Below are 27658 nucleotides of genomic sequence, written 5' to 3' on the forward strand. Positions count from 1 at the left end.
CCAGCACAAACACACACTCCTGATGTCTTCCCGGTTCAGCAGCTCATCACTGGAGGAAAGAGTTTCTCTGTTCGCTCGACTCATGGACAGTCACAGGAGTGTCACAAAGGTTTGTGTCATGTTATTCTTCTCATATTTCTGCACATGAAAGGTTGCTGGGAAACATCAAATATCTCACATTCAGGACCTAACGTACACATTTCATACATACAGTATGAGGATGTTTCTTTTACTATGTTCCAAAAGCAGATTTTAATTCAAAATGTTTTGCATTTAGTTATAAAACGTCATTAATCATTTTCAAGCTCATTTTTACCATTAGTTATCAAGTGCCTTTTATCAGCAGGTGATAATGTAGACCCTCACTATTATGATAATCTAAACAAAGAGTAAATAAGTATAAACCATTTCAATGTTTATTTTGTGAAAAACATTTACATCAATGAACACCAGACTAGTTTAAGAATAAAAACTAAACGTTTGGTTAACCAGAAGAGTCATTATGAGTTACAAGACTACATTATTTGACATGTGGTGAAAGACACAATATTAAGAAAATAATATATTTTTGAGAGCCGTGTACATAACCTGTCAAATCAAATAATCAGAGGAGTGTATAAAATGAGTTAAAGGAGTTCATTTGTGACCCTGGACAACAAAACCAGTCTTATGTTTCAAAATTGAGATGTTTAGAGTTTTTCATCAGATTTACAGTTTTCTATCATTAGACATTATAATCCACAATTCTAAGAAAAGAAATCATAAATGATGAGTTATACAATCACAACTGTGAGACAAAAGGTCCCAATTAGCTAAAAGTCACTTACACAAGAAATAACTATCACACTTATTCAGAACACTAAATCAAATGTCATTTCTATGAACCCAGATCCTGTTTATATTCTACAGAGGTATGAAACCTGTGAGCAGAACTGTAGTTAAAGATGCTTTTGCAGATTGTCAGATTGCAGATTCCTGTTTACATTAATTGCCCGTTACAGTTTATATTAATGTTTAAATAAAAAAATGACATTAAAATTCAAAGTAGTGGTTGTTAATCTAACATACTTTTCAGATGTAACTGTGACTTGATTAGCGAAAACTTTAAAGTTTGTTAGGATAGATTGGCCGACACAGGACTATTTAAAACTCTGGCATGTGAGGGTTAAAAACATCTAAATATTGAGAAAATGGCCTTGAACATGGATACCAAACGTGAGCGTATCATTCTCAAAGAGCAACAGCAGCCAGTGATGTTTGTAGGTGTGTTTATGGCAATCTTTGTTAGTGGTTTTGCTGCATCCTCTCACAGAAATAATGTTTTGATATATTTACGTTAGAAAAATTGACAAAACATCTTCATGGAATATGATCTTCATAACTTATGATTTTGGCATAAAAGAAAATGGATCATTCTCCACAAATATCCTCGTGATCCTTGAGACTTTCTTGTGCTCCGAGTTCACATTTTATAAACAAACCCAGACGTGTCCATGAGTTTCAGCTAATCACTATCAGTCTTTCATATTTGGATCAAGTCTCTGCGTTCAGAAAGGTGAGGGTGTGCCAGCTGTTGTCATGGTGAGTAAACAGGAGACCTGTGTTGGGTGGCATGCGGTGAGAGGACCATAAGTGCTTTGAATGTGTCCTGACACGCTGTGCTGTGGCCCTGAACACAACACAATGAAGTGAATTTAATTGGCATGGGGCAGAACGTACAGACGTCTCCAGGATATAACATAGACCCTGTAAACAAGAAGAGAGGGATAGAACTCAAAGACAGATGGAGAAAGACGTCCTGAGCTCCAGTAAAGAAGCGTCTGAAGAGGACACTGGTACCAGTTTATATCACCAGCGGCTCGCACACAGAAAACAGCGACGGCCCAATGATGAGATGGTCAGTACAGAGAGAATGAATATCTGTGATTTGATCTGAACCATCATCATGTGAATCTTCTGTTGTTTTAATACTTCAAGAAAAATGCTTCTGGTTAAAGATTTGTTGACGTTTTCCAAACGCTGAAATGTTTAAGATAACATCTGCTTGAATTTCTCTATTTCCATTTGGATTCCCTACCCAGGCATCAGATTTGACACAATATTTCTTTATCACGTTCAACATGCTTGTTTTTGCCAGAAATTTTGTTCGGAAACGATGACATCTGCTCCAGTTTTTACAGTTTCATGTGACCAAACACCTTTTCGGAGGGTCACTTTAGATATAAAAGTATTTAATCTGTCTGTACACAGTCAACACGCCTGCACAAGAGAGAGTTTTTCTTTATGATCATGTCTTTCATTCTCTCTCTCTCTCTCTCTCTCTCTCTCTCTGGCAGAAGTTTTTGTTACACAGGCTTGTTGTGGTCGGTGGTCTCCCGCCTGGACTCGCTGACAGACAGACTGTGGGGGGTAGGACACATTTACAACAGTTTGAAGAGCTCACTGGCATCTGTTTACACAATTTCTCTGATTCTTTTAAACATGATGTTTGAGATGATTAAGGACACACGTGATATTAAGTTGAAGATAAACCCGTGCAGAAGTGAGCAGACTGACTCATGTGTTTCGTGTCAGATCACTACGAGAGGTTCATCTACCGTCAGCAGAGGAGTCGAGCAGGTGAAGATGTCACAGGTCTTCTGTTGCTTTACCCTCAACACGCTCTTCACGTCATCGAGGTGTGTGTGTTTATTCAACATTCAAAATAGAGTTAAAACCAAACCTGAATGAATCAATTGGTTCCTAGTGTTCTACGGAGGTTCTACTGTCTGTCATTCAAGACCTGACACACATGCAGAAAAACCCAGACAGGTGAGATCGACTCAACATCTTTAACAGCAGAGTCATTACAACCCATTTATTTACGCACACCTGAAAACTGTGATATCCAAAGCCTAGAGTACATGTGACTTTACTGTAGCTCCACCGCTCCTCCAGATGTTTAAAGTTGTTTTGTGACTCACAGTGCGGTGATGCTGACGCCCAGAGTCCTGCTGGTTTCTCATGACATCTCGAGCAGACTCTTCCAGCGGTGGAGCTTCACGCTGTTGAAGGACGACAGACTCACGGTGAACTCAGACGAGCAGAGCTGCGAGACACTCGTCATCCAAACACTTCATCAGCTCCTCCGACTCGCCTCACACCTCCACACTGCAGGAGAGAACGTCAAGGTACAGATTCATATACACACCACGCACATACACATCAGTTCTGTGACACTATGCCCTGCTGACCTCTTGTTGCACAGATCGCTTCTAATTGATTTGCGTCATTTGTTAGAGGCTTTGCATAAAAGGCTTTAATGATAAATGTCATTAGTTGTTATTGAGTCAATGTTTACAACAACTCCTTTTCAAGCATGAGTTCATTAATTCCTTTAGAAACGATAAATTCTCGAAATTCCCGGTCCAATATGGCGGCGCGGTTGACCCCCATTTCAGCATCTAATGCTGCGTGTATGTAACGCTGACTTCGTGTGTTCTCGATAATTCGATAATTCCTACTTAAACCCGGGAATAATGTGGATTTACTAACATTAATGTTACTGATGAATTAGTAGCATTAGAACATTACTCTTTTCTATCTCGATTATTACTCGATGTCTGTTAACATGAAAAGAACACAGTTTGATATTTCCGGGTAGAAGTGGGAATTATCGAACCTTCGAGAGCACGTGAAGGAAGCATTAGTTACATGAAAACGTTACAAAGGATTTAAAAGCATTAAAACATTACATGTTTCTGCTAACATTAAAAGAGCACCGTTACATAAATCATTTTCCGGAAGTGGGAATTATCAAGTTTTTACAAGAGCACGTGAAGGGCGTGTTTGTGGTGTAAACGCCTCAGATCAACTCATGCTTTAATACTAATAGATGTAAATATTTGAACAGTTTATTTAACAGTTTTGTGTTTTAACTTACCTCATGTTGAGCCGTGTAATGTTCTCTCGTTTATTACTGAGGGAACTTTTCCACGCACCGACCACGTGTCTGTCAATAAGAATGATTCACCACCTCTTGAATATGAACAGGTACTTTTGTTCTTTTCCATAAATGTGTTTAATAAAATGAACGAAATGTAATATTATGTTAAATAAGGCGCGACATGATGCATGCTCGAGCTGCGTTCGGATCCTTTTCTTAATACATTTAGGTATTCGTGTTGTGAATGAATAACTCACACAGATTCTTTCTTTTGTGTTCAAGTATTTTCTTGGTTTAAATGTGTTTTTATTAACGGCTGATGTTACACAAGGCCCGTCAAACAAGTGAACGAAGCTTCGAAAGCGTCACATTTTTAATCGATGCCTGTAGAGTGTGAATAGAACCGACTCACACGATTCCCGCAAACGATGCTTCGCCTTGACGTCAGCTGGTTAAAGTGACCAATTTTTTGTTCCGTTATGTTACTTATTTTATTATGATTAATTATGGGTGTAATGCTTGAAGATGAATACAAAAAAATCAGTTTACGTTGAGAAATGAAAAGTGATTCAGTCGAGTTGGACTTATGGAATCAGTGAATCAAATGCATTAAAACATGCAGGTTTCGAAAAAAGCCGATGAACGATTTATCAGCGAATAATTTCGATAAGCAACTGGTTGATTTAGTTTGACTCGTTTATTTGTTATAATATTACGTATGTTTGACGTGTGTTTGATCAGGAATGTAAAGAGATTCCAGAGGAGGTGCTGCAGGAGTCACAGCTGATTCCTCCACAGGCTGCAGTGTGTCGTCTTGTGCAGATGGAGGCGCTGTTGAGTCCAGTGCAGTATCTGAACACATATCACTCACCTCTACACCAGCTGCTGGACTCTGGTGAGAAGTCATCATCATCATCATCATCATTTTACATTAACCTTCAGTTGAGGGACATGGGGACATATTGTAAATATAGTTTAAAGCATAAACATTGAATTATGAATACTAAATAAATTCGATTTTTATCATTTAGCATAATTTTTAGAACCGATTATTGAAATTGTTAAGGGGGTTTGGTTAAATAACAGTTTATAAAGTGTGTTCTTTTGTACATCTCTTGTCTGATGGGTTTTAAAGGCCATGTTTTCGGGAGTTTTCAGCCAACCACGGCGTAGCGTTTGGCTTTAGGGCAGCAGGTATGAAACTGCATGAAACTCAGATGGTAGAGCGCATGCAAGCGTGTAGAGTTACTGCATGAACATTTCATTCCTGGACAAACTCTCATATTCACTCATCTAACCTGAATGAAACCCATGACATCTCTTCATTGTCTCATTTGTTTCTATACAAAACAAAGAGAAAATGTTGCTTCTCATATGTTGATAGAGAACAAAGACTCCAGTTATCCCAGCTTCATTGTTTCAGAAGAAATCTCAGCAGAGTTTGAGATCTAAATGGACTCCAATATTTCTCATGAGCAAATCTATGGGGATACGTAAAATATCACTAAGAACTCTGAGCTATAAAAGAAAAATGTGTTTTTTTATGTCAAACTGAACATCTTCATGTTTGAGAACATCATCACTGGCTTTTCATTTAGTGAAATGAATGACATCATATAATTCAGTTCATTTGAGTGTCTGTTTGCAAAAGTAATGATTTAAACAACAAAAGAAATTCTGATCTTTACATCTTTTATTTGGACAGAATCTGTGTGGCCTGCAGCGGAACATTCTTCAGATTCTCTGAATGACCAGACACAGAATGACGGATGAAATCTTGCTTCACAATGCATCATTAAAAATGTTAAAAACAAATAAATAACATGTACAAACAGAAGTAAATCAAATTGCTTTTTTAATTCAGATCACATTCCACTGTTGTTCTTTATACTTCATGAGACTTTGAGCACCACATCTCAAACTTTTCCATTTAAAACACATTTTGACACACAGAACCTCCCCGTAAAAACAACGACATGAGTCAAAGACTCCCAACGTTTCTTTAAGCCAAACTGAAACCCCTTCAGAAGTGCATGCACGACTTTACACCCCACCACAATAATATACACACGGGGGATGTACGGTTCTGTCTCCTTAAATATTTCATATATGCACGATACGGTGTGATTAATACATTTTACTGAAACGCTCCAGAGCTTTGTGTGGTGGCTGTAAAACCACAGCGTTGACTTTGATGTGAAGTGAATTCTCGAGAGCCGTTTACACCGACACTTATGTCCAGAACAAAATCACTGTCAGTGAGAACGGACAATCTGTGGATGTGGCATGCCATCGGCTGTAGTGTGTTTTTGTGTCTCACTACAGGAAACCTAAGCGTTATTTTCATAAGCAGCTGATATTTTTGTTGCTATAGTGTCTATTAATCCTTTTCATTCAACAAACTATGACAGCATTATAAGGAACGAATGCAAAGCATGCAGCAGTTTTACAGAGATGAGATTGATCAGATCCACATGACAATAATCCAGATTTACACCCAACACACACACACACACATGTACAGTTTCTGCTCCTCGGCCTCCTCAAGAACATTTGGGACATCTCAGAATCTCTCAGAAACAGCACAGAAAACAAAGTCTGCAGATTTCACCTGATATTGCTGGAAATCACAGTATTCATACCTGCTGAAACACACGGATTTCTCTCGTTTACATGCGTGTGCTTCAGAGAAAACACAAGGACATTCGGCTCTGCAGATCCATGACAGTTCATCGTCCTGACAGATCTGCTCTGATCATAAATGTAAAGCAAAAGATGGAGTTTTAACATGTTGGTTCAACATCATTTCCGCACAGTTACCCTGATCTGTTAAACCAACATCTCACTGAACACCTGAAGTCATGTTTTATATCACACAAACCACAATTATTCAAACACACGCACACATACACACTTTTTTAAAGTCAACGTGAAATAAGAGGATTTACTCTGTGGTGTTTACGTTGTTAAACGACCGCTGTGAGTTTCATGTTGACTTTAAAGAATAAATAACAGAATCAAAGACATAATGTTCGGTCTGATTAAGTTAAAACATCAGACCATACGAGGTAAACTTGTGACTTCTTCGTTGTTTAATCTCTGTCGCAATTCTGTTCTCTGAACGACTCTTTGCACATCTTTTCATGAGAACCGCAGCATATTTATATTCCTTTATGTACATGTAGCAGTATTGCGTCTGAAGCAAAAATAACATGTCTGTATTTATATTCAGAGCGAGAGAGAGAATTCATAAATGTCTGCCTTTACAAATATTTGATCTTGTTTTATTATAGACTATATACACGTCTGAGCGGATGCGTGACGTTTGGATTTGCTAATACTTACAGCACTTTATAACACGTAACATAAGTGACGGCCCGTGAAAAAAAAAAATCATGGAACTTAAAGCACACTACACTTCAGTAATCCAAACCATTAGGAAAGATTTTACTGCTTTGTAAATGAAAAATTAATGCATACATTTTTTTAAATTGTGATGGCCGGGTCCGGAAAACACACAAATAAAACATTCCTGGACACGTGTATGGCATGTGTTGTATGGTCAAGTGATTTGGGGAAATACTACTTCATATAGAAATTGCTGTTCATGAGTGTAATCTCTTTTAAATGATAAAATCCTGAATGTGGGGAAAGACCACAGAAGATCAAAAAGAAACCCAGACCTCCCACGTCATCCTTGTGAAATAAAAAACACAGTTTTCTGCTCTCCGTCCACATATGTTTTTTTGTGTTTAATCGATCACGGCTTGATGTGACTACACGTTCCAGCATTCATTCAGTGTCACTGCAGTGATCTTACTTTAGTATTTTCAATGGTACCGCAGTACAACACCTTCCTCTGGTCAGTACCATGAGACCAAATCTACATCAAAGACTAAAATCCCCTTAAAAACACAATGCGTGTGACACAACGCTGTAAAAAATGAATGGCAATAAAGACGTCCATCATGCATGTGTGTATGGAGCAACAGTACAAAGCCCAGACCTGCCGTTCATAAACATCAGAACACGTCGAGATGCTATACGGACTTCAAGGCCAAAGTGCATAACTCAGATAAGGCAACGAAACGAAACAAAAACAAATCAAGACGACAGTGATGTGTTGATGTAGTTTTTCATGAGATTTCCAGTCGGGAATGTTCTCAGCACAGAGTAGCAACACAACGAAGAGCAGGAGCAAAGGATTGTGGGTAGAGAGGTGTCATAGGGCCGTGCTTTCCGACTCCTCTTCCGATTCCACTCGACCGCTGGGGTCCAACTGAAGCTCAGAGCTCCACGAGTATTCATCCAGAATTTCACCCAGCTCGACATCTATCACGGGAACATCCAGATCGCACAACGAGTCTAGAGGTGCAGAAACACAGAGGCATATGAGCGATACCAGTGTACCGTACATTACAACACAAACACGTGACGGTGAGATTTTCATCAAATGTTGGGGAGCATCTTCTCAGCAGCTGCATGGGACGCACTTTACTTAAAATAACGTAAAAGTGATTTTCGCCCAGAAATGAACATTCTTTTCTTTCATTTCTTCCCCCTCGTGTGGTTTTGATTCTTCTGCAGAACACAAGAGAAGATCTAGAGAATGTTTATTTCTGGGTGAACGCTCTCTTTAACGGTAGTGCGTGTCTCAGATGATGGGCATATGGGGGCGTTGTGGAGATGCTGGGGTGGGGTTTGACACATCAGAGCCATGCAGACAGTGTTAGTGACGCGCTGAACGCAGCCAGAAGCACACGGGGAAAAACAGCAGGAATGATGTCACGTATGTACAGCAGACACAGCCAGGCGGAGACGTGACGTCGGTTGAGATCAAATACACACGCTGCTTCTTACCCGTCTGAATCAAAGCCCACCGACCCCCCCGCTCTCAAACCGCTGCAAAACAACAACATCCAGAGTGCACAGGCAGACAGAAGTCAACAGCTTCAGGGTGTCTCGCGGTAACGGGTCACAAATCACAAATACAGACTGATGCGTTTCAACTTTGAACATCTAAATACATCGCTTTGATTTTTCTGAATGATCTAACTTTATACACAAAATGAAATATATCTCGCTAAACATTCATGTGGTTTTAGAACGGAGCCGCGGCGTGTCTGACGACTTTACCTGTAGACATGCTCTCGGGTGCTAATCCGTCCAGCAGACCCGCGGCGTGATCCAGCGGCTGCGGACTCAGACCCGATGTACCCGACGGAGGCCGTGGAGGAGGCAGGTTGGGTCTCTGACGGGGGGGTTTAGGGGTGGGTCGGGATTTGGGAAGGGTGCCTGAGAGGGGAGGGGGCGAGGAGAGAGAGGGACTGCTGGGCGTCTGGCTGTGGGCGTGTCCGGGTGAGGTGAGGGCGGAGCCGCCCTGCGGGTAACTGAAGCCGTATGAAGAGGGAGTGCTGGGAGGCGTCGGGGACAGGCTGACGGGTGAGGGACCCGGAGAAATGTCCGAAACGCAGCCAGGCGGAGAAAATGGCCCCTTCGGAGGGATGGGGGCTAATTTTTTGGAAACTGAAGGATAATAGAGAGAGAACGCTATCAGAAGAGATGTTTCCTTTTCTGTATTTGAAGATTTTAATTTAATATAAAATTAAATAGACTGTAAAGCAAAAGGCATGATTAGTTAAATAGATAAATAGTTTTGGACTGTTTTGTGTATTATTTGAGGTGTTTGTGTCAGCGCTGTGCATCTAATCATCCAAACCTTTACGCAGTGGGTGTGGACTCTGATCTGATAACTGCATCTGTCCAGATGATGGAGTCGTAGGTGAAATTCCTCTCTGACCAATCACAGGTGAAGGTTCTCTGGTCTTTGGAGAACTGCTAACAGAATAAACACAAACACACAATAACTGCACTGAATACACACACAAACCATCACAACACAACACACAAGTCAAGCAAACTTTTATTTTATTGTAGGTTTTTTTTGTCTTGTTACTGTACGTGTTTGTGTGCGTGTGAATGTGCACATGTTTGCACTCGCATGTTTGTGTGTGTGTGTGTGTGTGTGTGTGTGTAGGTGTGCGTGTGTTGTGTGCATGTGTCCTTGACTGAACAGTTGGGATTTTTACTCCATTTTAAAGAAGTAAAGGGAACTTGAAAGTCGTCAGTTTTTGACTAAAAGAGTTTTAGTGCAAGTTACAAGATCGACTTGTAATTAACGTATATTTGAAACAACTTTGTTAAAGTATTTGTTTAATCTTTGGTTCACTTGATTTTCACTCTAAACTGTACCTGACAACATTAGAAGTGTCTTCTTGTATACTGTTTTAGAAAAATTCTCCCTCCCCACATGAAAAAATATGTGACCCTGTATTGTTATTGTTATTGTCGCAATGTTGTATTTTGTTCCCTGTAATCTTTTTAAAAAAGCAAATTAAAAATTAAAAAGTTGTAAGACATACAGAATGTTCAGATCGATAAAGACACATTTTTTCAAGTTAAATTTACACCCCCGTTGAAGATTTAAAAGGCAAAAGTCAAAATCTTTGGTCAAAGCCTCCAAGAAAAAAAGATACTATAGTATTCTGGAGCTTCACCTATAGTCAATAGAAGAAATGTAGTAAATATTAAAGAATGATATAGTTTCTACTATAGTAAAGTTCTTAAACACTGCAGGCACATTTGGAACATTAAGGAAAGTACAACAAAGAACAAAACTTCAATATTTCTCCTGAGTCGTTACTGTAATATGTGAGTAATTATTTTGGGTTAGGGTTTATTCTTTCTGAACGTTGTGTCTGAAACTTTCTACTACTGCCACGTGATTATTGGCTTCTTAAGATGAATCACTTGTTAAAAGCATCTGCTAGCATACGAAGAGTTCAGATGCAAAACCCTGTAAATACCAAACTCTGCCTGCTCTGAAATACCTGCTGTTGCTGAAAGTAAATGTAGGAGTCAGATAAAAACTGCTCGAAAAATCCCATCTGATAGATTTAGAGGGCTTTACATCTTTCTTCAAATGTAAATCTGACCGGTGATGTGAATCAAATCTACTTCGATGGGAAAAGCTCTTGTGTCTTGAGTGAAAACTGTCGACATACACTTCTCTCTGCCGGTCGTGTTCTGGTAGTTTGTAGGGGATTGTGGGTAATTACCTAGCCACTCTGAGTCCTCTCTCTCGGACACTGACGCAGGCGGCCCACGGCGGAGAAGCAGCGTGAGGGGTAAAGTTAGGGTAGGGGGGGTCGTGACGGGGCAGAACAAGCGGGGGTTTGATGTAAACGGGCGGGGGGGGTAGAGTCGGCGGGTGGCGCATGCGAGGGGTCGGCGGGGACCGAGCCCAGTCTGGACAGGTGCAGGAAACCGGGATTAGGATTAGAGTTGATGTCCAGAGAGCCGGAGGACGGAAGGACCGGAGGGGGGTTGTGAACAGACCAGCGGGCGGACAGAGGGGGAGGAGACGGCGTGGGCGTGACGGAGTCGGGCGCGGGAGCGACGGGACGCGCGCAGGACTGCAATCGAGAGTGGGGCGAGGGGTGAGAAAACGAATAGGAAAAAGAAAACGGGTACGTAGGGGGAGCCCTTTCCTCCTCGGGGGAGGGGCAGGCATAACAGGAATCCGACCAATTGGATGACGCGTCATCAGAGCTGAAAAGATGATGCAGATTGAGACACAGAGGAAGAAACGCACGGCAGCAGACGAGGCGAATGTTGAGGTGAACGAAACTGATTTCTATTGGTTCTTTACCTGGTTCTGTCGCCACTGATGGGGGGCGGAGTCTGGGAGGGGGAGGTGGAGAGATCGACCGGCTGCTCAGGGTTCAGCGAATCGAAGGGCGGCGCGGGCGGCTGGACGCTGGGCGGGGTCGACGAACTCTTCCGTGACGATGAGGAACCTCTCCGAGACACCCAGGACGTATCCATGACTCGAACTCCCATACTGCACCGGGGCACACAAATTTCAGATTTCACATACGGCACACAACCAATCAGATCCTCAACACAACGCACAACTTCAGGTCCACTTTTGGTGATGTTTATACTCTTGAAAAGCATTGTGACATCACAGCGTCTTTGAAGGGAAACAGAGAAGGTGAGATTGAGACAGAGAGGATTTCCGTACCTTTGAATCTTCCTGATGCTGCGATAGCAAAATAAAAGCAAAAACATTTAAAAGAGACACAAGAGTCACGAGAAATCAACATTCACGAACCTTAATGACACAATTTGAACTTAACCCAATGATTCAAGAGTCATTTGATTCACTCAAAAGAGTCATTTGTTTGTGAATAAGACACCACTGGACATGTTAACGGTTACAAGTGTACGTGCTGCTGTTTTCTCGTACCCGTCTTTCTTGTAGAACTCCAGCATCATGTTGTCCGTGGCAACGCTGAGGGGTCGTCTGTTCTGATCCTGCATCTTGCGTTCCGACTGGTCCATGTCAGGGGAAGGCATGGAGCTGTAGTTAGCGTTGTGATTGGTGTGGATGGGACTGCCGTAGTTACCCGTCACGTTAAATTCAACCTCTGCAATGAAATGCGAAACGCTCAGATTGTAAATGCTTGAAAACTATTTCAGCTTCACTAAAACAGTGATGTCTCGTGTGACATTCTGTGCATCTCACCTCCAGGGAAGAACCAATCGGCGTGCTGAATGATCGGCTCGATGATGCCGACGATCTGCAGTGAGACCGTGGTCATGATCTCTGTAATATTCCTGTGAGAAACACAAGCGTGAGTGACGTGAGACAGAGAACACGTGTGTGTGGATGTAGGCATGCTCGCTCACCCCTCAGTGTTCGCCCATAGCAGATTGGGCCCCAGCACTATCGCCATGTTCCCCGGCGTCATCTTGTTATCATCCTGAAACTCGTTCAGCTTGGCAAGAAATTTGATCAAATACCTGACGGACATCAAACACTGTCTTCAGTTTCTGAAGGTTTCTACAGTAAGATACTTTATATAAATGTGTGAGACTCACTTAAAGTTGTCACTGTTGGCTTTGGGGAGTTTTTCACATGTGTTTAATAACGCCTGCAGACGTTTGTCCTGATCTGCGATACTGAAATCACACACACACACACTCCTGAATAACCAAACAAATACAAGTGTCCACACAAACTGTTGGTAACCAACACACTCGCTCACTTCGTGGATTGTATCCACTCGTCATAGAGGTCAAAGGTCAGCAGAGGTTCAGGCAGCTCGCGCAGGTATGACTTCAGAGCCCCTGTAGAGCGCAAACACAGATCTGAGATCAGCTGAAACCGAGTGATGATGTAAACCATCAGAGTAACGTCGGTTTACCGGCGATGGCGTGAGGATCCACAGAACATTCCTGAAAATCCAGAACGCCGCAATCCAATGACGCCTTCAACTTCTTCAGCTTAGATGCAGATGGAGCCACTCGGAACAGACCCTGAACAACACACACACACACTAAGATACACAAACACACACAAACATGTTTTATTGAAAGGATGTGTTCACCTCCTCCTGTAGGCCGCAGTCCAGCAGCATGGTCACACACGCTTCAATGGGAAATGCGATTTCTCTGCCGCTCAGAGACAGATGTTCCTCCAGAGGTTTCCCGTAACACGGCTTCTCCACCCATGACTCTGAAACACACACACACACAATCAGGAACATCTGTTGATCTGGTGGCATCTCTTTTGCACACTTCTACAGAATATTTCTTCAACTTTGTGATATTGTTGTATATTGTTTGCATGTGACTCGTGTGTGAGTCCAGTCTTCACTCTCACCCTGTTGAGCTTTAATCAGAGGTAGAACATTCTGAAGCGCCTCTAAAGATTTCCTGTGGTACTCAGCCTGAACTTCTATCAACTATACAGACAGACAGAGAGAGAGAGAGAGAGAGAGAGATTATTGTCTGGATTTGTGTTCATGAGCAGAGATCTGTGAATCTGAGCTGTTTGTTTCAGTAACCTCACCGTCTGGAAGTAGTTTGCATAATCGATTTCTTTGGCCATGAAACTGTACATGTCTGCTGAGAGCTGATCCTGGAAAATAAACACTTACATCAAAACTGATTGATACTTACACTGTACGGAGGTGATGTAGACATACACACTAACATTTGACGATATGTATTCTGTTAAAGTTTGAGAACAGATACTAGATACACAGAGAGAGAGAGACAGTAATAGGGCGATCAATAAAAGAGAAATAAGCCCCACCCACCCGACAGATCTCAACGCGATTGCCCGCCTCCTCCATCTCCTCTCTGAGAGACTCGCCTTTGGCTCCGGTTGATGTTTCTTTATTGGACAAAGTAGAAGATTTAGATGACTGGTGCCACCTACGGTTCAGAGGAGAGAATGACATCATCAATGCAGGTGAGTCACATCTGGAGAGTGAAATCCATCATTTATACTCACTGCATGATGATCTACTGCTGCCTAATCACTATAATATCAAGATTAACACACATCTGTGTGTACGCGTATGTGCGTGTTATGTGTATGCAAGTGTGTGTGTGTGCACACGCATGTTATGTTAGTAGCATTTTATGCGTGTGTGTGTGTTTGTTATGTGTGTGTTTTGTGTGTGTGTGTCTCACCGTGTGCGAGCAGAATCCATGTCCAGTACCAGTTTGGCTAAATGTTTTCTTTGCTTTTGAATGTTGGGAATTTCAATCTTTGAAGAACCATATGAAGAATAAACAGAGGCATATAAAGTTTATATTAAGTGCCTTGCTTTTATGAAACATCATGAACTTATTCAGAACACATACTATCAATAAAACAAAACAGATCTAGTCCTCTCTGCATGAGGAGCAGGTGAGCAGGTGATTGACATTAGATTTACACATGTACACGCTTGTTACACATCAGTTTATATCACAAAATCAATGAATTGTGTCTTATTTAATCTGCAGGTTTGACATTGACAGGATGACAGCATTAACACACACACCTCAGCGAGTGTGTAGAGCGGTTCAATGACATCATGTTCTGTTTGAAGCTCAAAGAGCAGAAGTTCTTGAGCGAGTCTGTCCTGCGTCTCTCCACAGATCTTCAGCATCTTCCTGCACACACACACACACACATTTACAGTAAGTTTTCAATTTGCAACACTATCGTGACTTCAGATTAACATTTAAGAGACTTCATAACTAATTGGAAAGTTGCTATAACTGCATGTCACTAATGCGAATGATAACACTACATTCTGGTATGATTTACTGTGCGTGTGTCTTACCCCAGTAGAGAATCATCACCCAACACCAGCGCACCTTCCACCAAACACTGAGCCAATGATGTCAGAGGAAGCTTCTTCTGCTCGCAAAACATTTGAAGGAATTCGTAAAGCCAGTTTTAGTACAGAAATCTCAGCACAGTATTCAATGCTACACAAATATTATGAATTGCTTTAGCAACGCAAAGGTCACAGGTTCAACACCCGGGGACACACATAAATGTAAGTCACTCTGGAGGAAGGCGTCTGCCAAATGCATAAACGTACGGATCTAATGCACAGGCTTCATTACAGCAATGCACAGCAACTAAAGAAGAGTGAAACAGACGACGGGTGACTTACTGAAGGTGACCTGACGGACCTCTTGTCCACTTCTGCACCCTGCTGACCCTGCAGACATGCGGTCAACTTCTTGTGTGTGCTGTGAGAAACATGCTTAACAAGTTCCAGACGCTTCTCCACCTGTACAGAGACCACACAAAGATATAAAATAAACACACATGTGAATATTTCACACACACACAAACACACACATGTGAATATTTCACACACACACACACACACAAACACACACATGTGAATATTTCACACACACAAACACACACACAAACACACACATGTGAATATTTCACACACACACACACACACACACACACACACAAACACACACACACACACACACACAAACACACACATGTGAATATTTCACACACACACATACACACACACACACACACAAACAAGAACAAACACACACATGTGAATATTTCACACACACACACAAACACACAGAGATATAAAACATCCATGTGCACAAACACACACATGTGAATATTTCACACACACACACCTGCAGAAGATCTTCATTGAGGACTTCTGTTTTCTCCGCCCTGTAACAGAGGGAGAACATTCATCACGGGCAGTTAACAAAGCATCATGGGACTCGACACAGTACCTTTACACCAGTGGTGATCCGTGACTTCTCTTCAGGGGAAGCAGTAATGCGAAGCTCGGCAAAACATGTATTTAGCCTGTCATGTGTGTGGCGCGTCATATCAAAATATGTGCCTGCTTTTCTGTGCGGAAAGGGTTTTTAATAAAAAAGATACTCGCTTAGTCTCATGTGTAATCGGAGTTCTGTACGCGAGCGTCTCTTTTATCATAAACCCTTTAGCCGCCGTGTCTGCAGCACGCAGGTATTTTGACATGATCTGTGATGCACATAAGATCACGTGATGCGCTGAACACGTATTTTGAATTCCTGCGTCCCCTGAAGAGGAGGCACCGATCGCCATTGTTTTACAGTCATGTGAAAACATGTCATACGATTCAAGTGTTTAAATGATGATGTGATGAAAGTTATGTGTCAGTAAATTAAACCTTAGAGGACATGAAACAGATCTTATTTTCTATGAGGTAGAGACAATGTGACCTTTCAATGAATCACAAACACAGAGGCAAATTATGTGTAGATAACATCCAGTGTAGATAACCTGACCCAAACCAGCCTAACCTAACTCAACCAGTGACACAGGGTGTGTGTGACATGACCTGATCACAGTAACATCAGTAATATTAAAACAAACATGAGTGTCTTACTCAGGAGCGGCTTTACGTTTGAGCCAGTTGGAGATCTGAAGTTTCATCCACAGAGCCATGATGAGAACACACTGACACACAGACTCCTTCTGTTAGAGGAAGTGTTCTCAAGAATGAGACCTGACCGTCAGGTATGACAGCTATCACAACATACAACTAAAATCACTGTTTCCCTATCACACGCACACACATACTCGCATGTTCACACACACACACACACACACACACATGTTTGTACAGCTATCTTAATGAGAATATACATTGACACATTGTGTGTGTGTGCGTTTGGGTGGGTGAGAGAGAGAGAGAGAGAGAGAGAGAGAGAGAGAGAGAGATGTACTCAGTGATGACTATGACCCACAGAGGGTGTTAGTTGATATAAGATCTCAAGTTCCAGGTGGAGCCTCTAGGTGGCGCAAATGATGTTTCAGCGCAATTCACTGTTTGTACAAAATGAATAAACGAGTGAAAGAATGGACACTGTTCTCAGAACAGAGTTGACAGATTATGTCATGAACATCTGATACCAAGACCAAAAATCCTGATGAGTCATACAGGACCTGTGTGAGAGCACCCAGTGATGTAACTGAAATGAAATGTATTGAGGGAGTTCCCATCTGTTCTGAACTCTTTGAGTGAACAATATTACTTATTCCAAGTCATCCATATAAAAAACACTTTTTAATAAATGATTTTGTACTGAAAGAAACTTAACATGACACAATTACATGTTTCTCCACATAACAAATGTCAAACAATCAGACACACGCCTTCAGATCACAAGATTTAAGATTATAAAAAAACATGTGAAGCTGTCAGGTGACCCTGAACTTTTGACCAGTACAATGTATGTGTGAGTTTTGTGTTGTTTAGATTGTCAGAGTCATTGAGGTAAAGCTGAAGCAGATTAAACCCTTAACAAGACAAAACGAACCACAAGTCCAGACTTTAATGTAAAACATTCGCTGAGACGCCACAATGAATAAACCTGTGTGTGTCTGTGGCCTTGTTTATATATCCTGGTGGGGACCTTCACCTGAATGCACACCAACTCATGGGGACTCGTGTTATGTGGGGACCAAAATTGAGGTCTCCATAGGTAATAATAAAGCTTACAAATCGTACAGAACGATATTGCTTGAAATTGCAAAAAGCTTTTAATGATCTTTAGGTTTAGGGGTTAAAATATACAGTTTTTACAGTATAGAAATCATTACATGTGTGGATTATCCCCACAGAGATAATAAACCAGACGTGTGTGTTGGTGTGTGAGAGAGATGAGGGATAAAACAAACAAATAAACAAACACACTTTTAATTCTCAATTTTAAATCCAAACTGATATTTTTGCAAATGTAAACTCAGGCTGAAACAGTGACCACGTTTACATGAACAACAATAATCAGATATAAACAGGATTAAGACAATACTCTGAATAACAACGGAGCATGTAAACAGAGCTTTTTGATCAGATTAATCCGTCTAAACTCATAATGGTAGTAAACAGAGATGATATTAAGACAGGTGGAGTACTCCTGTTTTAGTGGCATTATGGAAGTGAGGTAAACCAATGTACACTTCTTAATCACACTATTACAGGCATGTAGGAACTTTCGCGGCACTTTGCAACAGCTTACACACACGCACGGCAGTGGACAGATGTTTGGGTTTACGGCAAACAACATGGCTTCAAGCAAGAAAGCACATTTTTGATCCGATCGGGAAACAAGATGCCAACAATTCTAGAAAATAAATGAAACTGTGTGTGGTACCATGGGGAAGATGAACTGTTTGTACATGAAATTATGGAGGGAACGTCAAACGGCGTCGCTTAGGGACGTAATGACGTATGCCATTAATCCAACTATGTAGTGTCACATGTAAACGAGAACATGGAAGATATATTCTTAAAGCAACTCATGTAAACACTTTAATCCTAATATTAGTTTACTCAGGATGAGGCAAATCATTGATTACTGATGTCCATGTAAACGTGGTCATTGTTGAGATCTCATCTGAAGCTCTAGAGAAAAGCATGTATGATCACAGGTGTAACACATCAGTAATACTGACATCATGGTTAACATGGGATCCATCCCAGGATCACACAAACTCAGATACAAATGTTTAGTCTATGCAATGTGAGTCGCTTTGGATAAAAGCATCTGCCAAAAGCATAAATGTAAATGATGTCACAATCTTTTTAACATATTCAAAGTTTAATGTCTGTGCATATGTGTTCATTTCCTGATCCTTAAGAAACACAATTAGACACACACACACACACACAGAATCAAACACTAATCCAGACAACCTCAAACAACTCTTCAATCTCTTACAGGCGAACACACACACCAATCAGAAGAACTAAACGCAGGTACATTACCAGAATCGCTTCCAGCTACACACGTCTAAAATCACATGATGTGGGTGTGTCTGTAAGTGTAATGTTGGGCGTGACATCATTGATTGATTGTATGTTACACACGTCACTGAGGCTATACATTGAAATATTTAAATATGTAAAGAACAGTCTTTGAAAATTGTGACTTGTCAGGTTGTCTTGATTAGTTGTGTTAAAAACAGGTCTGATCCCAGTTGTGATGTATAATAACACGCCATTATTATTATTATTCTGCTTGAGATGTGACTTTACACAGCGGGGTGGAGTAAACTAACAAAACCAGATCAGACGGCAGAGCAGTCCAAACAAAGAGGCTTCCACACTGTTCCTGTCAGAGAACACAAGATTACATTCACAGTGTGATTAAAGGTGAACAATGTCAACTGTGTGTGAAATGTTCCCACTGTGAGCGCTCATGAAAGGCAGGTGTGTGTGTTCTTCATTAATACACAACATCTCAGCCCTCCGCAGGATCTCACGGGTGTAATTGTGTTCTGAGCTTCAGGACATCAGAAAGAAACAGCAGTGACACTCGCTGACATTCATGTATTCTGTGAATGACACCAAGCTTTACCAGAGAGAGAGAGAGAGAGAGAGAGAGAGAGAGAGAGAGAGAGAGAGAGAGAGAACCACTTCACACCCCTTCCCATGAGAACACACACACATACAGATGTAAAACTGGTGAAATATTTCCAGCTCAATGTCTGTTCTTGATCTGTCTTACTGACTGTCATACAACAAGGAAGAGAGACAGACAGACAAGCAGACAAAGAGTGAGGCATGCCAACAGACAGACACACAGGCAGGTAGACACACAGAGAGCAGGAGAGACAGACAGACAGAGAGAGATTGAGGCATACCAACAGACAGACAGAGAAGAAGGAAGACAGACAGACAAATACAGATGAGCTACTAGCTTTCCTATAGCTCAGTGGTAAGAGTATTGTGTTAACAACGCAAGGTTGTGGGTTCTATCCCAGGGGATTGCAAATACCTTTGTATAAATGTATAGGAAAAAGCAATGTAAGTCACTTTGGATAAAAGCGTCTGCCAAATGTCTAAATGTAATGTAAATGTAGATGAAGACAGACAGACAGACATATAGACAGAATGACAGACATACATACAGACAGACAGTGAGACATGCAGACTGACACCCAGTAAGACAAACAGACAGACAGACAGAGAGGAAGGAAGACAGACAGACAGACAGTGAGACATGCAGACTGACACCCAGTAAGACAGACAGACAGACAGACAGACAGAGAGGAAGGAAGACAGACAGACAGACAATGAGACATGCAGACTGACACCCAGTAAGACAGACAGACAGACAGACAGACAGACAGAGAGGAAGGAAGACAGACTGACAGACAGTAAGACAGACGGGCAAGTAGAAAAAGAGAGGAAGACATGGCAGTGAGACATACAGACAGACAGAGAGTGAGTGAGGCATAACAACAAACAGAGAAGAAGACAGACAGACAGACAGACAGACAGACTGACAGACAGTAAGACAGACAGACAGGTAGACACAGAGAGGAAGACCAGGCAGTGAGACAGACAGACAGTGAGAAAACAAGGCATACAGACAGACAGAAGCCAGAGAGGTATACTCTAATGGCTGATTGATTTTCCTTTAATTTATTCTTGCTCTGAGTGTTAAAATCCAACAGCAGAACATGTGTGTCCTCCTGCTGCACACAAACACACACACACACACAGAAAGGAAACACAAGCATGCATGAAACATATGTCCAATAACAGTATGTGAAACGGCCACATTCACACTGGAGTCACACCTGAATCCATACTTAACCAGTGCAGTGTGAACACAACAGAAACTGTGATGATTTTCATTTTCTTTTACAGCCTGGCAGAGATTATTTTAAATGATTTATGCATGAACATCATTATTTGTGTCAAATTAGTTTGCAGATGTAATCTTTATTCAAATTAAAAAATCAAATCTAATTTCAGAAGCTGTTTCACTCGGATGTGCGTCACGATACGAAAAAGAAGACAATCGCAACTTCCGCTTCATGGTGACTTTTAAAACATTCCTTCGTATCTCAACACACATTACTGCTTCACAGGTAAGATGATGGCTTGTTGAAAAACTAGAAGAGAGGCAGTGAAATCCTCCGGGAAAGTGAGTGGAGGGGCAAAAAAATCAAATTACCAGAGAAGTACACTTCACAAACTGGGTCACATCTCAGTTACACCTATACACTGAAACAAGCAGAGGAAACAGACCCCAGAAAATACTATGGTATTTATTATTTACTACAGTAAACTACACTGTTTTTAAATGGTTAATATAGTAAAGTATTTCATATAGTTGAGTATAGTAAATACTAGGGATATTACAATATTATAGATATCGTGATATCCCAATCATGAACCGATAAATCTTCTAGGTCTAACATAGAGAATGTTAGAAAAAATAATAGATGATACCAATGGCGAGGTCCATCTGGTGCAATTATTTTATTTTATAAAAAGGATTTTGAGGTCATTTGACCCATCTCATACAAAAACTCAAGAGAATGCTTATGGCACGTTTCCAAGCAATCATGTCTCATTTTAAACCGCAATAAATGTCGCACCATGGACGATATACCGAGGTATTATAGTAACAGTGAGCTTTTGATTTTTATACATCACTAGTAAATCGAGTACCTCAGAGATGACGTATTTTTGTATGCAAAACCTCGGAAGCGAGTTAGTATTTTAGCACTTTCAGCCTGAAATAAGATGTTCATTTGTAAAGATAACATTTATAGACAAAATGTGTAAACATCATAAACTTTTTTTAGTCACAGAGCTTATTTTTTGCGATCTTCCAAAAGTCTATGGGAAAAATGTGATTTTTTTATTCACTGCTTATTAAAAATCTGAATTTTGTTTTATAGATTTACTTGTTGTCAGTTCCGCAGAAAAGTTTGATTGTTGCTGATTGTCCACCATTCTCCCTAAATTTACATGGTAAATAGATTGAACGTGCTGTGGCGCTGATGACGTATGATGTCAGCGTGGTGCAGTGGTATGCAAAATCTGCTGGCTGAAAATGTACACGACCAGTCACAGCGTTCAGCCAGAACGTTTTGATTGGACGAACGTTTTTTGGTCCAACGCCTTTCACAGACAATATATAATTAAACAAATATTATTTGACCACTATTCTTCTTGATTGCTATCAGGATAAGAGATTTCCAACCAGCGTGACAAAAAAATTCTGGAAAGGATCACCTATTCTGCCTTTAAACTTATCAAATGTCAAAATCATTCGAATACAGCAATGTGCAGGTTGAAGGAACAGTGATGAGTGATTCTCACATTACTCTTTCTGTTATTCTTTATAAATATCTGATTTATAGACAGGGACACACATGTGTATTCTTCTTTGAGTGATATTGAGTTGATGGTTCAGCAGTACATCAGCTATATAAAGCTCTTAAAGCGGCCTGGAGGGGGGGTGTGGGTCTGATCTCTTGCCAGAGAATCTAACACTCACATTACCTGTCTGCACACCTGTCCTCTTGGGGGAATGTGTGTTTATAGTGAATCTGTATTCCCAGCTTTAACCAGATACACCTGCATTACTGACACAGCAGGTTTACACCGGCATAACCATGTTTTTACATCACACACATACAGCACATTAACATGAAACACTAGAGGACTGAACGCGTGCGCGTGTTTACAATATCACACATAATCGCACAGATTAAAACGCAAACCCACACATCTAATATCATAAAATATCCAAGGTTGTATTTAAGACCTTTAAACGTTCTCTGGGTTGACACAGCTCACCGTCTGTCTGCCAGGAAGAGACATTAAAGACAGATGATGAATGAGTGTGCGTTCTGCACTCATCCCACGCTCGCGTCTAACTGCATTACCGGCTGTGGAGAGCGTTAGCATCGACAGACTTCAGACCATATCGCTTAACAGACGGAGCGAATGTGTTTGTGAAAGTGAGGTGAGCCGATGGAGACAGAGAACATCTCTGAAATTCAAACACCTTCTCACAGTCAAGGCCATCAGACATCTAATGTGCAGTAATGCATCAGGACATAACAGTCATGACACAACATCAATATCACTGTAAACTTATACCACCCATCTAACACAAGCAGTTCTGTATAAATCATCTCCTGGTGTTATTGTGTCGAGAGAAGATGCCTCGCAGATTTACCTTTATGCCTCTGTCTGTCTGTCTGTCTGTCTGTCTCACTCTCTGTCTCTGTATGTCTAACTATCTCACTTTCTATCTATTAGACTCTGTCTGACTTTCTTCTATCTTTACTTTTCTTTTTGTTTCTACCTACATGTCTTTCTTTCTATCTATCTATCCATCTGTCTGTCTGTCTGTCTGTCTGTCTGTCTGTCTGTTTGTCTGTCTGTATGTCTCTCTATGTGACTGTCTCTCTTTCTATCTGTTGAAGGGCTGTGCAATTAATCGACAATTAATTGTAATTGTCAATTTTGGCCTTCAACAATTACAAAAACAAATGAATCGAAGTAAACCTATTATTCTATTCTGCAAGGATCCTCTCTCTTTTCTTATGATATAAATCCTCAGCGCACCCCTTTCCTTTGTAGTGGTTCAGCTGTGCTATTTCTTTATTTTCACAGTTTTAAAGCCAAGTCATGTTTTAAAAGTTAATGAGTAATCGTGTGAAATAATTCCTATCTCAATATTGGCCAAAATAATTGTGATCGTTCTATTTGTTTCTAATAAGTCTTATAAGCAGTGCTTAATTACTGCACAAAACTTCACTTATATCCCACTCTCACTATGATGTCATACTTTGTCAAATTGTGTGTGAGTTCTGGGTGTGGTGTACACTGCTGCCACGTGTGTGTGTGTGTGTGTGTGTGCGTGCGTGTGTGGTGTATTGAGTAACATTAAACGAGTAACTGAACACGCTCCACACAGCCTGACCCCAGATCAGCACACACGCATGTTTTTCTCTTTATATTCTGACCTCTGACCTCCCTCTGCATATATGGAGACGAGACCTCCACACACACCACACAGAAGAGCAGGAGGAGAGATGAAGGTGTGTTGCACCTCAGGCTGAGATGAATGCGATGTCATTACAGGGTGTTATGAAGCTCGGGGGGAATAAATCACACATTAGCTGCTTATGACAGCTACTAAAATAAACTCAGAGAGCCCGAAGAACAACATGACGGCACTGTGTTATTTTCATACTTAAGTGAATGTGGTTTACAGTAATTAGTGTCAGTATAACAAACAAACAGAACACAAATAAACACGCTGCGCTCTGATAATGACTCACGGGATAACCAGAGGTCCAACACAACTGTAAACATTAAAGCTAGTGTCCCGCAGTTTCCCTCGCGATGATGAGCTCATTGAACATCAGCCTGAAGGGAAGCAGATTATTTCACATAATAGTAAATATAACATGCATTACAACACCCGCCGGCTGTCTAGCTTAAACTGCAGGAGCATCACGTTTGTGTGTTTACATGATGACTTCTGACCGAGCCAAACCGACCAGATGGTATTTTTGTTTTCTTGGATCTCATGAAGACTCATAGCACTGTGATGGAAAAACATCACACGTCTAAACTGTCAGACTGAAAGCGAAATCAACTCTAAACATGCCTGAAATAGCTCATTTAGGCACTTCTTCTACAAGACAAAATATTATTTGGTTTCAAAACCCATCACACCTTTATTACAACAATAAAACTTTTGAAACACAGACACACCTTAACGCGCTGGAATATTAAGGACAATGACATCCTGCGTCCGCAAAAACCTAGTAAATACTGTACATGAAGATGACAAAAGTATTTTCATTAGATTTAGATTCTCCAGTAAGAACCGCTGAGGATGACCTGCTTGTACTGTATATTTCTGCCCATCTGACTATTACAATTTAGGTTTTTTTTTAAGTGACAGTTCACCCAAAATATAAATTCTGTCATTGTTTACTCACCCTTGAGATGTTCCAAATCTGAATAAATGTCTTTTTTCTGATGCACACAGAGAAAGATATTTGGAAAAATGCTGTTCAAAAACAGTTCAACAGAACAAAAACTATTATAAAGCAATTTTTACTTCTTGATAGTCAATGGGGTCCAAGAACTGTCTGGTTATAAGCATTCTTCCAAATATCTTCTTCTGCGTTCTTTGTATTTGAAACACCTCAAGGGTGAGCAAACGATGACAGAATTTGTATTTTAGGGTGAACTGTTCCTTTAATGGGGTTGTGTCTAAACTCCACTGAAACTGTTCGTTAGATTGAAGTAATTTAGCTCAGTGTTTTAGTTCAGAGCTTTTGACTTCATGGACGTTCCTGTGTGACCTTTCAGTTTCAATAAATAATAATACATTTAGTTGTTACTAAATTGTTGTTTAAAACTCATATCAGCACATTAACCTGGTGAGACATCCGTGAATATATCACTGTATTGATCAGTCAGCGCTGTCAAGAGTATGACATGCATCTTCAACGGATACTGTTTTCTCTAAACACACAATAACATTCAAGAGAACAAGGTCAAGGTTGTGTGACCATCACAACATTTAAATCCAGTGTGATAATGGACTGTTTTTGCCCCAAATGTACATTTCCAGTCCCCGGACCCTATTATATTTCAACCTCTCCCCTCCAAACACCTGTCATACAGCGACATCCTTCATCATGGAAACCATTCCTCATGAATAAACTCAACTCAAAGTCATATTACAAAAGTCAAATGGCTTGTTTTCAGTAAACAGCGGCCATCACAATTTACAAAACAATCAAGCACGATAGATGATGCACTAAGATCACAATATTGACAGTTTACCAATAACCTGTTCTTTATCAATATCACCTCGAGCTTTAGGAACTGATCCAATCCACTCGTACCGCAGACACACTGAGTGAATCGATCAAACTCATTTCGGCACAGCTTCACTTTCCCCTGCTGATTCATAACTGTTCAGTTCTTCTGTGTGAAACCCTCAGACACAGAAGAGTGACGTATTACTTCATTAAACTGTAGTGTACAACATGATATTTTCCACTGGTCACCCTGGTTTCTAGATCTATCCACACTAGTCATCAAAACAACATAATATATAGATTGGCCACTGAGAAACAACTCTGGCTAATAAACAAAATTGTAAATCTATATGGTTTTCCCTGTTGTTTTAATACACAGTAATTGTTGAATAAATACATTCGCAGTAAAATGTACAGGGAAAAAATATGAATAGTTGACATAGAAAATGAAACCATTTTGCTGATCTCAGACATTAGTTACTGATCTCTAGAGTCTCTGCAATCATCACCTCCCTTCAGACCCTATTAATGATACAACTTCCTGTTGCCATAGTAACTGAGATCCACACTTCCAGAGTGTCTGTTCCACACTGATTTGCAATCTGAAAACTACAACAGGGCAAAGGTGCAAATACAGTCCATTTATTCAAGACTTTAACAAAAGAAAAATATAAAGTGTATTATTTTTTAAAACAAACAAGCTTTTTCAAGAGCAACATTTATGTCTGACTAATATTCATAAACATCAGTGATGTTATCAATATTGCCGTCACATCACAATGTTTAAGAGCAGCATCAGTGCTGATGGGTTTTGGGGTCAGGACAGGTGAAGGATGAGCTGGAGGCCCCACATCAGGACCGGCCCATTTATCACATCGCCACAAAACAACTTAAACCAAATCATATCATCATATAACCAAAAACAAACAGAGCAAACAACCCACTGCAACCGATCGCATTCTTGATTTTATTGCACCACATATCATATTTATTTAAATGAATATATACTTGAAGCTGATCGTAAATCTGCACGGTACACGGATTCGTTGCTGGTTTGGGTATTTTCTGTGTATTATATGCAATGAATGTGACAGATGAAGGTGTTTTACCTGCCCACTGTCTGGTTGGCGAGCTGTCGCATTCGGTTGAATTGCTTCTTCATCTTCCTGCAATTTGTGCGTTAATCCCGATGGATGAAAAAACAGCTGACATTCCTCATTTAAAGGACGACAGTCGGGAAATGTTCCAATGCGCGGGACATATTGAATAAATCCTCTTGTGTGTGCTACCATCACCTACGGAGAATGTAAACGGCGAAAATCATCATTGGAGCGCTGCTGCTCGTCGCTCTGATGCTGGATCTGCGAGCGCTGAGCGCTGCTGACGAGACGCCGATGAGCGAGGGATCATGGGAAATGTAGTTCTGACGCAAAGATTGGACAACAATCAGGATTTGTGCAAGATTGCTGGCATTTTGTTTTGACACTGTGAGATATTTTGACTCAAATCTTACACAATATTACCTATATTTTCAGAACGAATTTGTTTATAAAAATATATTTTTAATATTTGTTTTGCGAACAATCTTGCCACCGTGTGGATGTCTTGAACAAGTGCATCGTCGGAGGAAAATGTCCAGAATCTTTTGTTGAGAAAATCATGTTCCGAACAGCAAAAAATCCGCTAAAATATTGGTAGGGGTACATTTTATCATCCCATCGTCCCAC

The 27658-nt window shown here is 40.7% G+C and overlaps 2 protein-coding genes and 1 long non-coding RNA gene across 7 annotated transcripts; 1 reads left to right on the plus strand and 2 right to left on the minus strand.

Annotated features, from left to right (window-relative positions):
• LOC130438755 (testis-expressed protein 47) lies at positions 1-5767 on the plus strand. 2 transcript variants are annotated; one of them, XM_056770903.1, is made up of 7 exons: positions 1-109; positions 2337-2409; positions 2575-2678; positions 2747-2811; positions 2966-3170; positions 4667-4820; positions 5631-5767. In XM_056770903.1, exons 1-7 carry the CDS (start codon positions 23-25, stop codon positions 5696-5698), a joined length of 756 nt encoding a protein of 251 aa, XP_056626881.1. In that variant the 5' UTR covers positions 1-22; the 3' UTR covers positions 5699-5767. The 2 variants fall into 2 exon arrangements, with proteins under 2 accessions (XP_056626881.1, XP_056626880.1); XM_056770902.1 differs by lacking the exon at positions 1-109 and adding an exon at positions 1774-1897.
• On the minus strand, positions 395-4412 carry LOC130438757 (uncharacterized). The gene is made up of 4 exons (XR_008909376.1): positions 4183-4412; positions 3923-3991; positions 2964-3150; positions 395-1746 (listed from the first exon to the last, which is right to left on the minus strand). It is a non-coding gene; the product is annotated as an uncharacterized LOC130438757 (long non-coding RNA).
• Positions 5601-27371, minus strand: arhgap44b (Rho GTPase activating protein 44b). 4 transcript variants are annotated; one of them, XM_056770901.1, is made up of 22 exons: positions 27041-27365; positions 15962-16001; positions 15454-15573; positions 15115-15191; positions 14830-14941; positions 14474-14550; positions 14095-14212; positions 13845-13913; positions 13656-13737; positions 13381-13508; positions 13198-13309; positions 13039-13120; positions 12872-12952; positions 12680-12793; positions 12516-12607; positions 12237-12417; positions 12012-12029; positions 11637-11828; positions 9645-9763; positions 9062-9451; positions 8786-8827; positions 8154-8290 (listed from the first exon to the last, which is right to left on the minus strand). In XM_056770901.1, the coding sequence occupies exons 1-21, from the start codon at positions 27091-27093 to the stop codon at positions 8820-8822; spliced, it is 2265 nt and encodes a 754-aa protein (XP_056626879.1). In that variant the 5' UTR covers positions 27094-27365; the 3' UTR covers positions 8154-8290; positions 8786-8819. The 4 variants fall into 4 exon arrangements, with proteins under 4 accessions (XP_056626877.1, XP_056626875.1, XP_056626878.1 ...); XM_056770899.1 differs by lacking the exon at positions 8786-8827 and having other exon boundaries at positions 5601-8290; positions 9645-9760; positions 27041-27371; XM_056770897.1 differs by lacking the exon at positions 8786-8827 and having other exon boundaries at positions 5601-8290; positions 27041-27364.
• Positions 27372-27658: the final 287 nt, after the last annotated feature.

The sequence above is a fragment of the Triplophysa dalaica genome, chromosome 17, assembly GCF_015846415.1.
Source record: "Triplophysa dalaica isolate WHDGS20190420 chromosome 17, ASM1584641v1, whole genome shotgun sequence".
Lineage (NCBI taxonomy): Eukaryota > Metazoa > Chordata > Actinopteri > Cypriniformes > Nemacheilidae > Triplophysa > Triplophysa dalaica.